At 54.6% G+C, this 11,172-nt stretch overlaps 4 protein-coding genes across 4 annotated transcripts; 2 read left to right on the plus strand and 2 right to left on the minus strand.

Annotated features, from left to right (window-relative positions):
* Positions 1 to 20: 20 nt before the first annotated feature.
* Positions 21 to 1,540, plus strand: VTJ04DRAFT_9708 (uncharacterized protein; the record flags this gene model as incomplete). The annotated part of the gene is made up of 4 exons (XM_069368285.1): positions 21 to 149; positions 222 to 291; positions 350 to 498; positions 554 to 1,540. 4 exons carry the CDS (start codon positions 21 to 23, stop codon positions 1,538 to 1,540), a joined length of 1,335 nt encoding a protein of 444 aa, XP_069214444.1.
* Positions 1,541 to 1,699: 159 nt separating this feature from the next.
* VTJ04DRAFT_9709 (uncharacterized protein) lies at positions 1,700 to 3,952 on the minus strand (the record flags this gene model as incomplete). The annotated part of the gene is made up of 4 exons (XM_069368286.1): positions 1,700 to 2,210; positions 2,262 to 2,582; positions 2,633 to 2,715; positions 3,572 to 3,952. The coding sequence occupies 4 exons, from the start codon at positions 3,950 to 3,952 to the stop codon at positions 1,700 to 1,702; spliced, it is 1,296 nt and encodes a 431-aa protein (XP_069214445.1).
* Positions 3,953 to 3,973: 21 nt separating this feature from the next.
* Positions 3,974 to 4,796, minus strand: VTJ04DRAFT_9710 (uncharacterized protein; the record flags this gene model as incomplete). The annotated part of the gene is made up of 3 exons (XM_069368288.1): positions 3,974 to 4,123; positions 4,214 to 4,519; positions 4,593 to 4,796. The coding sequence occupies 3 exons, from the start codon at positions 4,794 to 4,796 to the stop codon at positions 3,974 to 3,976; spliced, it is 660 nt and encodes a 219-aa protein (XP_069214446.1).
* Positions 4,797 to 5,482: 686 nt separating this feature from the next.
* On the plus strand, positions 5,483 to 7,528 carry VTJ04DRAFT_9711 (uncharacterized protein; the record flags this gene model as incomplete). The annotated part of the gene is made up of 1 exon (XM_069368289.1): positions 5,483 to 7,528. The coding sequence occupies one exon, from the start codon at positions 5,483 to 5,485 to the stop codon at positions 7,526 to 7,528; it is 2,046 nt and encodes a 681-aa protein (XP_069214447.1).
* Positions 7,529 to 11,172: the final 3,644 nt, after the last annotated feature.

Raw genomic sequence — 11,172 nt, forward strand, 5'->3', positions numbered from 1 at the left:
GACCGCCTAACGTAATCACAATGGCGTCGTCATCATCCAACGTTGTCGGCGTCCACTACCGCGTCGGAAGGAAGATCGGCGAGGGTTCTTTCGGCGTCATTTTTGAGGGTGTCAATCTGCTCAACAACCAGCAGGTCGCCATCAAGTTTGTATGTTCTCACCGAGACAACCTTCTCCTTTCCCATCCCTGAGCATAGTCCCAACTAACGACCTGAATGTAGGAACCCAGGAAGAGCGATGCTCCTCAGCTCCGCGATGAGTACCGCACCTACAAGATCCTCGTCGGCTGCCGTAAGTCCATTGACAGTCCAAACACATCTGTTGATACCATTCTAACTTTGCGTGTCAGCCGGCATTCCCAATGTCTACTACTTCGGCCAGGAAGGTCTGCACAACATCCTGGTCATCGACCTCCTTGGCCCCTCTCTGGAGGATTTGTTTGACCACTGCAACCGGAGGTTCAGCCTCAAGACTGTGTGCATGGTTGCCAAGCAGATGGTACAATTCCCTCGATTTTAGACTCTACTCGTCCGACTCTCGCTAATCCTCCCAGCTCTCCCGCGTCCAAACCATCCACGAAAAGAACCTCATCTACCGCGACATCAAGCCCGACAACTTCCTGATCGGCCGCCCCGGCACCAAGACCGCCAATGTCATCCACGTTGTCGACTTCGGCATGGCCAAGCAGTACCGCGATCCCAAGACGAAGCAGCACATCCCCTACCGGGAACGCAAGTCCCTCTCCGGTACCGCTCGGTACATGAGTATCAACACCCACCTTGGTCGCGAGCAGTCGCGTCGTGACGATCTCGAGGCTCTGGGTCACGTCTTCATGTACTTCCTGCGCGGTGGTCTCCCGTGGCAGGGTCTCAAGGCCGCCACCAACAAGCAAAAGTACGAGAAGATTGGCGAGAAGAAGCAGACGACCCCCATCAAGGAGCTCTGCGCCGGCTTCCCCGAGCAGTTTGAGACGTACCTGACGTACGTGCGCAACCTCGGATTCGAGGAGGAGCCCGACTACAACTACCTCCGCGGTCTCTTCACCGAGGCTCTCCAGCAGGCCGGTCTGGTGGAGGACGGCGAGTACGACTGGCTCCGCAAGCAGGACAAGCGCCCCGTCATGCACGACCCAAACTCTCGCCCGGGGCCGTCGGCCATGGAGCTGCACGGCAACTCGAGGGGTGGCAACACGCGCCACACAAACGACGGCCAGTCTCCGGCTCTGACGGCGGGTCGTTTAAACGCCGTGACTCCCCCGCTGCCGCGACAGGCGCAGAATCAGCCGTTGAGCCCCGGGCGGCAAAACGGGCCCGGACTGAACAGCCCGCGCTCGCCAGCTGGGGGATACATGGCGGCCGTCCCGACCCCGGCTGCTTCGACCCAGGCCCAGTTCCAGAACAGCGCCCAGAACCTGCCCCAGCAGAGGCCCCCTGCTGTCCAGTCCCCCCAAGCGAATACCCAGACCCAGCAGCTGAGTAACCCCCAGCAGCCGCAACCGACGGGATTTCAAAAGTTCATGAAGACGCTCTGCTGCGGTTGAGACTGTCCTCGTCTCGTCGCAGTCTCACTTGTTGAATTTATCTCGGCTTTTTATCATATCAGCATTCATGGCTTTTCCCCTTCCCTCACTTGTCTGGAGCGCATGGACGACGCCGGGCGGTCCAGGCCTTCATTACAACACCAAAAATGGCATTTATCGTCAGCCACTCAGCCAGCCAATAACAACCCCCCGGTCCGGGGCAGCAAATGTCGTTATATAGACGGGCTTTCCAGGAGAACGAGCCGGACATGAATCTCTTTTTTTAAAACAACAGCCTGGAACACACATGCGCTCTCGGGTTTTCTCTCTCTCACTCTCTCCGCGTTTATTTGTTTGGTCGCCACGGTACGGTACGGGAAACATAGAAGTCTTTTTGGAGGGGCGGGGGCGGGGAAAGGAGAACTGGAGGTGGGCGCGAAGGAAAAAAAATGGGGGAGAAATCCCCCTCTTTTTTCTCTCGGTTCTGTTTTCCACGTTCGTTTGGAAGATTGTTGGGGGGGTGGTGAATGGTGTAGGGTTCTTGGTGCCTCTGGGATATTTATTTAGTATTGTTGTTGTTGACTTGTTACTTTGTATGCGCGCGCACCTCTCTGTCTCTTGTTGTCGTTGTTTTTTGGTGGTTGGGTTTTCGTTTTCTGTTTTTGTTTTTTCGTGTTTGGCAAAGGGTTGGCTGTTAGGGAGTGGAGGAGGACCTCACACAGACACAGACACACACACACACTCAGACACATAACTGTCGCAGACACCACACACAGAGACAGATTCATCATTGTCAGCTTTACGTACGATTACGATAATACCTGTTGGTTTTTTTATTCTTTCTAATTTTCTCCCCTCTCCGTTGTTGCTTTGTGGTTGCGGTTGATGCTGTTTTGAGTTTGGTCGGGGTGTTGGTGTTTCTGGGAAGGGAAGAAGGAGGAGAAGGAGGGAAATTGAAGATGGGAAGTTAACTGGGTGCTTAAGGAACACAGACTCCTCGTTGACCTGGCGGTGTTTTAGGGGTTGTTGGGTTGTTTTTCTTTTCTGTTGTTGTTGGTGGTTGCTGGGGGTGGTGGTGGTGTTGATAGGGTTGGTTGTAATATATCATTTTACCTTACCACCGGTCTTGAGGCCTTTTCCTCTTCCTCCTCTTTCCCTCTCTTTCCTCTCTCTCTCCCTTCTCCTCCCCCTCTCACCTAGACACTCGCGAAGTACCTATATTCACATATTTGGAGGCCGGATATGGGGAGGTCGCCCGAGGCAAGAACCGCGTATGGATGTATCCTGCCTCCTCCCTGTCACTGCTCTTATCCCTCCTCTATACAGAAGGAACGAAAAAAATCGGTAAATTAGGTGAAGTATAATAATTTGGATTTGTTGTTGAGATTCTGTTTGGGTTCATGTTGTCGGAGATGGGTGCATCTGTCTCTGTGTCCGTTGCATATGATGAGCCGGGAGAAGGAGAGGAAGTTTTGAACTCTTCGGAGGCTTCAAGTTGGTCGAGGGAGACACATATGGAGGACACATATCGTATCTGTCTACACATATCTATCTACAGGTATGGACATATCTAGGTAGTGGTAGTATAGGGTGGTTTGCTTGTGCATGTTTACCCGCCTCGGTATACGTGCCTGTGTCAAGTTGGCAGGCAAGTGAAGTCGCAGCACAGCAGATACCACAACACAAAAACAAACACAACTCCATGAACTCTTCTCGAGTGAATGTCTTCATCGCGGTGTCTGGTACTTAGCATACGCAGACCTTAAGGAGGTACACCGGTAACCCACTAGATTCCGCAACATGATATCACATCGAGATCAGCCATCCATGCATGCTCCTTCTCCGACTGTCTCATGCCTACCTTACCTACGGGGGAGAGGCAATCAGTAGTAGTTAGTCAAACAGACGGACAAGTTCTATCACACTGAAGCCACTCTGAACAATCCCAGGAGAGGACGAGATAGGGTAAACCGCCATATCATTACAACCTGACTCATAGACCCGCATGTTATATACCTAAATCATTGACAGCCAACCAGCCCAGCAACGGACATTGAGGAGGAACAAAAACTCCCTTTTCCGTGTCTCCAAACCCGTGGAAACCCGCCTCCCCGCCACCAGCCTTACCGAGTGCAGTTCATCTAGTTGTTGTTTTGTTTTGTTGTTGTGTTGTTCGTATCCCCCCTCTTCTGGTCCTATCCTCGGGTGTTGATGGATCTTGAACGTTGGTTTGCCTAGAACAGAGAAAACCTGTCGGAGAAGACAATGAATTTGCCATACCCATCGCCGAGGTTGTTGGTATATCCAGCATTTTGAGGACCGAAAATCGGGGGAAATGGCCATTTTTTTGTTTTCCTCTGGAGTATGAAAAAAGCCCACACCTCCATTTTTCCCTGGCTTTTGTTTTCTTCGTCTTTCCGGCTGCCTCTCCATCTCCCGTTCTTTCCACTCCGTTTATGTGAGCTTCTGCTTGATGAAGAAGGACCGCAGGTGCGACAGCTGCCAGGTGCAGGTAACGGCGAGGACAACCAGCTGGATAAGAATCCACCGGACGACGCGGGCATTGGTGCTCTCGGACTGATCACGGAATTCGGCTTCGCGTTCCTGTAGTACGAGAAGAGGTCAGCTTTTTTGCTCTCTTGCTGGCGACATTGTGTCGATCGAAAGGACGGAGGGGAAAAGCAAAAAACATACCCGCTGAAACACCTGCTCCCTCCGGATATCGTTCAACCTTGCGTTCAGGTCGCGCACGCGCGAGGCCAGGTCCTCCATCTTGCTTTTGTCGGCGCCGTCCAGCGAGCTGGTCTCGCCGATAGCCACGTCCAGGTGCAGGCGGATGCCGCCGTTGGGGGCGGCCGTCGACAGCCAGCCGGACCGCCCGCTGTTGGAGGACGGGGTGAAGCACAGCTTGTGCTCGCCGGATTCGGCCGCGGTGAAGGTGAATTTGCCTTGGGAACCGCCGCGCTTGGAGACGACGCGGTGGTCGTTGTCGAAGGTTTCCTGTAGGGAGGGGGTGGGTTAACACACACAACTTGGGTTGGTGTTGTGTTGAGAGAAGAAGGTTTGGACGTACATCGACCGAGATGTAGATGCTGATGCCGTCGTGGCGGGCCCAGGCGCCGCGCTGCTCGTCGTATTCCTCGGCAAGGTACTTGCCCACTACTAGAGTGTCCTTGGGCAGGTCTTCGAAGAAGCACTTGGGCTGGGTGACATCGATGTAGAAGTAGAGGGCCTGGGCCATGCCGGCCAGCGAGAGGAGTGGGAGGAGCGGCCTCATCTTTTGGGATGGTGGGTTGAAGTTGAAGCGGTGGGTGGAATCGGTGGACCGCCTGTCGCTGCGGGACAGACGGGAGGGAGGGAAGGGAAGATTCGGGATCGGGGTGGTGGAGGGCGAATTGGGTGGGTTGTCGTTATCGTTGTCGCCGTCGTCGTCGTTGTCGTCGAGAAAGTTCAAGTTTGGCAGCAGCACCAGGAGTGAGTGCTCCACGACGGTGCGGACAGGGGCCAAGCCCAGAAGCTGCCACGTTCAAGGAAATCTGGACCAGGGGGGATCAGCCCAGTCACGTGCTTTGACAGGGGTGTCTTTGGGTGATACGGTATGATACCGAGTTGGAGCTTGAGACGGCCCCGGAGGCTGCAAGACGGCGTAAATTACCATCGTGCGGCCGCGGCCGTGGGAAAAATACAATCGATACGCAACTTCGACAACGTCAATCCACGTCCCGCACCTCATCCTACCATCAACAAACCCATCGACTTGATCATCGCAGGAGCGGAAAATGATGTAATTTTACTGGGAGGATTTTTGTTCTAGATACCCATTTCAATTAATCAGTCTCTCCGAGGTCTTTCCCGACGGAACTGGGGTCGCATTTGGGCTCTGAACGCGACAAGTTCAATTGAGCCGCGACGCGACCCGACAGCAACCGACACCCCAGAAAAAAACACTCAAGTGCCGACATCATGACATCCAACGACCTACGCGACGTCCTCAACCTCCCCTCCGACTCCTCCACCCCCCGCCCCTCCAAGAAGCAAAAAACAACAGGCCCTCGACCAAACCTCAAGGGCCTCGCCCGCGAAGTCCAGAACCTCGGCGGCGACAATCCCATCGCCATCGTCCCAGAAGTCTCATTTTACAAGAAGCGCCGATTTGCGAGCCGGAAACCCGCTGCGCGATGGGAACTCAAGCCGTTTACCAACTCGGCGAGGAATGATGGCGGCGCCCTCGTGCTGCGGCACTGGAGGCGAAAGACGGACCATGGCCCCCCGCCCGATGGCGCACCCGATGGCCAGCCAGCGCCAGACGGATCCAGGGACGACCAACCCGAAGACTCGGCGTTCGCAAAGTTCAACGTCAAAGTATCGGTGCCCGAGTACACAGACGACCAATACCGAGCCAACCTGCAAAGCAGCGAGTGGACAAAGGAGGAGACGGACTACTTGATGGAGCTCTGCCGCGATTACGACCTGCGCTGGCCCATCATTTGGGATCGTTACGAGTACTCTCCCGCGCCTCCACCCGAGCTTGCAGGACAGGAGAGCACCGCCGTGATGCCCGCGCCTAAGCCGCGCTCCATGGAGGAACTCAAGGCCCGCTACTACGAAGTGGCTGCCAAGATGATGGCCGTGAACAAGCCCGCCCAGTACATGACACGCCCGGAGTTCGAGCTCTACGAGATGATGCAAAACTTCAACCCGGAACAGGAGCGCCGGCGAAAGGAATTCGCCCTCAATACCATGGCCCGGTCCCGGGACGAGGCGCGCGAGGAGGAGTCACTGCTTCTCGAGATCAAGCGCATCATGGCCCGCACCGAGCGCTTCAACGAGGAGCGCCGCGAGCTCTACAACCGCCTCGACTTCCCCGCCACCGACAAGGACATCACCGCGTTCAAGAGCTCCGCCGGCCTCCAAACCCTTCTGCAGAACCTCATGTCCACCGACAAGGCCAAGAAGCGCAAGAGCATCCTCGGCCCGAACGACGGCGCGAGCCCCAACAGCGCCGGCCCGGCCAGCGCCGGTCCCGAATCCGCCACCGCACCCGCCAACCGCCGCGAGAGCATCGCCGCCTCGTCTAGCCGGCGCGAGTCGGACGCTCGCGGGCCCGCCTCGGCCGAACCCACCCCCACCACCGCCACGTCCACCACAGCCCCCGCCGCCGCCTCGGCCTCGGCCTCCGCGGCAGCCGCCAACAAGAAGAAGGGCTCCGCGGCGCAGCAGCCCGAGCGCCGCAAGCTCTCGGCGCAGGAAGAGCAGGTGTACGGCGTGTCGTACCACGACCGCCTGGGCTCCGGGCCGACGTTCCGGTACGAGCGCATCAATAAGCTCTACAGCCACAAGTCGGGCCAGCAGCAGCTGCGCATGACCAACGCGCTGGCGGAGCTCGACGTGCCGCCGCGGCTCATCATGCCGACGGCCGCCGTCACGGCGCAGTTTGAGCAGCTCTGGGTCGCGGTCACGGCGCTCGTGGATCTGAGGAAGCTGAGCGATAAGCTGGATGCCGAGATTCGGTTGGAGGAGGCCAAGAAAGCGGAGAGGGAGAAGGCCAAGGCTGCGGCGGCGGCGGCGGAGGCGGAGAAGGAGAAGGAGAAGGAGAAGGAAGAGGGCGGGGCTGGTGGGGATGAGGGGGAGGGGAAGGATAGTAAGGTTGAGAATGCGGAGAAAGGGGCAGAGAAGGAAGGAGGGGAGCAGCAGGAGGAGAAGGACAAAAAGGAGGACGGGCCAGGAGCGGAGTCCGGTGGTGGTGGTGCTGATGCTGCGGCGGCGGCGCCAGAAGGAGCTGAACCGGCCAAGGCGGCGTCGACGGGAGGGGGTGACGGACAGCCTGGGGGAGGTGAAGATGCTCCTGCGGATGCGGGTGCTGATGCGGATGGCGTCATCAAGAAGGAGGATGGGGAACAACAACAACAGCCAGAGGAAGAGGTGGGCGGGGAGAAGACGGGACATAAACGGAGCGCGAGTGAGTTGAGCTCGACGAGTGATAAGAGTGCGAAGAGGTTGAAGAAGTAGGCTGCGGGTAGATGGTTGGTAGTTACTATAAGACCTTGCGACCTCTCTTGGAGGGAGAAGTGCGCATTCCTCTTGGGCAGGAGATTTTTTGTTTGCGATAAATACCCAGGTTATGCGCGGGACATGACGTTGTACTATTGAGGAAAGCTGGGGATGACACCATCCTCATCATTAACAGCGTCCTAAGCAAATTCATATGCCAGGAAGAAAGACGCGATTGTCCGGGCAAGAGGGAATAACCTTGGCCATCCACATCTGAACAAGAGCTATGATCATTCCAGCAAACGCTGGAGTGTAGACCCTTGAGTAACTGAAATGGCTTAGCGAACAAGTATTCCGAGCCGTCCTAACTCTCTAGGTAGAGAACCCGATCACGCAACTTGCAAGCCCCAACAGTGCTTACATGAATCCCATGAGTCATGAGACCAGGTCGGGGTTATTGGCCTACGTCTTGTCTCACTACCAGCTGGCTATAGAGTGGTGAAGGTCTGTGGTGCTTGGGGATATTAGTATCATCCCGTTCAGTTACCAGTTCATTTATGTTGCTTGAAGTGCGAGATCCGTTATCCCACTAGGCAAACTTGGAGGTTCATGAGGGCTGGGGGATTCGCTGGGTCCAACTACATCTACATATGCCCTACATCTCATGCCGTTGAACCCTGGGACTGGCAACCGAGACTCTCCCCTTTAGAACACCCGCTGACGCAGATGAGTTACTCCGTAAATAGCTCCAGACGAAGCTTTCTTTGTTGCTGGTGATACCCGGTTGGGTTGTATGTATTACAGCCAACCCCTTGAGTTACCGAAACTGAGCCGTAGACCGAACACCCCAAGTCCGGCCTTACAAAGGCCCGTTGCAGGATAAGCAAGCAAGAAAGCAAGCCAGGCCGTCTCAATCTTTGGCCCGATTGTCCTCACCCTTCTTACTTCACCTCCCGACGTGACCGACGAGAATATTGAGCAGACCTCCGCGAAGGATCACTTACTTGGCCCAACCAGCCAACCAACCAACAAATCAACCCGGAGGTCCTTGTTTCTTCGGTTTCTTTTCCGCCCGGACACTCGGGGGTTCCAAATGAGGCACAAACGCGTCCATGTTTTGACCGACCGACCAACTGACCGACCGTCTGGCCCGGCAGCCCGGCCGTCAGCCTCATGCACCTGATCGGTTGGTTTTGAAGCCCAAGCCCGATCAAACGCGTTTGGAGCAGTTGGGTCGCTTGGTCGGTCACTAATATGACTAGTAGGCCGGGTCAACCACATACCTTATGTAACCATCCGTATGAGTCGTTGTCGTCGTCGTCGGTGAAGTTACATGGCTAGCTTAGCTTGCCTTTGTTCTGAGAAGATCCCGATACGTGGAGGGTTGCGTGACAATGGGATACGCTGTCATTAGTAGCAACGAACAGGCCGTTGGTGGTTATTTTGAGATCGACTTAACTTCGCAAAGGTTACTCCGGCCCATAATTACAGAGAACATCCCGCAAAGTTCCATCCCGTTGTTCCAGAATCCGGGTCCCCCGTGCGGTTGGTTGGTGGTACTCACTCAACCATCCGTCTTCCGTGCCGCGCCGCGCCGCAGAGACGCAGCAACCGACCTGACCGCGGCCCGAAACGCGGGATATTTTACGCTAGGTACTGTACCTTATCCGGATGAGGATCGGGCCGGCTTTGGAAAAGCCTTGTTTAATAGATATGTACTCATATGTAAGAAGCAATCGGGGAATAATCCTCACCCCATCATCTCAGCATCCCAAGCACACAGAACCAAAGTGAGTGCTTCATACATCTCGGAGACCAGGATATGCAGTGGTAAAAAAAAACCAATTTCATCATCACCCCCACATACAATGCGGCTCCGCTCCGGAAGGATTTTTTCAGAATCCTTCCATACTACGTTCATACCAAAATACCTGGTCCACGGATGGATATGGACAAACTGATCAGCGGCGAATCAATGCCGTGTGTGCTGCTAATTTCATCGTAAAACAAGCGCATGTGATTTTCGGCGCCTGCGGCGGTGGCAGCAGAGTACCTACCTAGGGAAGGGAGTGCGGAATTTGTCGTTCACCATCCGGAAGAGAGATGATGTTGCTTGTTTGAACGGTCTTGGAGGTCTGACCTGGCTATTATTAGTCAAGTCTTTACAAAGTAATATCCTCGAATGTCTTCACCATGCTTCTTACTCTTATGTAAACTCTGTATGTACGGCATAGTAGGTAAATATTATTCATATTTCACAACCATGGGACCATGAAATGGCATCAACCACATCATCATTAACACGGCCAACACCATCATACTCGGCATTCGACCAGGCCCTGGGTCTAAGGCCAAAGTTCCAGGCTTTCTGTAACACAGTAATAGATCTCTCAATCCCCTCGGAACACATTCCGCACGTGGAGATCGCGTGGAGGAAGGGAGGGACGGAGGGATCGGAGCAACAGTTTGTTTACGCACCTCCCTTCCGACCCCTGACTTGCCAAAACATTCATTCCCCCAATCACCGCAACGCCTGACCAGCGGGTAGTAACCACATTACATTCATTCCCAACGAGACAACACAAAAGCACCAAAACCACATCACACCTCTCAACCCCTCCCGACAACAACACAAGCAACTACACAACAACAACAAATAATTTCACACGCAACAAGACGTAATAGCGTAGTAATTCAATCCGCCCAAATCCCTCACAACAAATCTTTACCTCCCTCCCTTCCTCCCAGCCGGCTGGCCGGCCGGCCGGCCGGCCATCACCCCAGCGGCCCAGCCCAGCCCAGCCCAACTCAGAGGCCCAAACAAACACACAAAAAACCACAAACCGGGCCGACTGCGGAAGGGTCTTGACCGAACCTTCCACCTAATATCCTACTCTTTCACTCCTCTCCGAGCTTTTGGCTGCCTGCTGCGTATGGCAGTATAGGTAATAAGTAGTACTGTAGAAGCCAACGTTGGTTACCTCACTAATTATTCACCTTGACCTGGACCGGCCCCCATCAGTCGACCACATCGGCGGCCGGGTTTACATATTATTATATAGACCAGTTCCAAGGCCTCAATGCCGGTCAATATTTGTTATGGAGTTGACCACGTTGTATATACATCCATACATCCATGTACTAAATGGAAAGGCCGCGAACAGAGCCGGAGAAAACCATGATCGGTCCCGGCCTGGCCTGACCTGGCCTGCTAGACTGGCCTGCTGGACTGGCCTGCTAGACTGGTCAAGGCAATATTCCGTAGGCGGCCTCCTCACATACACAGACAAGATGAGTGTAGTAATAGCAGAGAAACACAAAGCAAATCTCAGGTACTACGAACTGGTGCCGGGTCGTTTGAACCGAGATACCAGGAACAGCTCTACGTATTGTAATCGACGAGGACGTGTTTACATAACTCCAACTATTAATTCGGAATGAAAGCTTGGGGTTATTAGCAAATGAGTTTCCAAACAGTCGACATGGTCAGTAGGAATAATATCGAACCAAGTAAATCCTCCAAGACCTAATACGGCCAGGAGACAAGCAGCATCACACTTTCAGAAAACATCAATCACACACTGTGACAAGCAGAGGCGCTATATAAGGTGCACTGACTATGGCAGCACCAACGGATTCGTTTTTGTTGTCTCAGTTATGAG

This window comes from Mycothermus thermophilus, assembly GCF_041956435.1.
Source record: "Mycothermus thermophilus strain CBS 625.91 unplaced genomic scaffold VTJ04scaffold_7, whole genome shotgun sequence".
NCBI lineage: Eukaryota > Fungi > Ascomycota > Sordariomycetes > Sordariales > Chaetomiaceae > Mycothermus > Mycothermus thermophilus.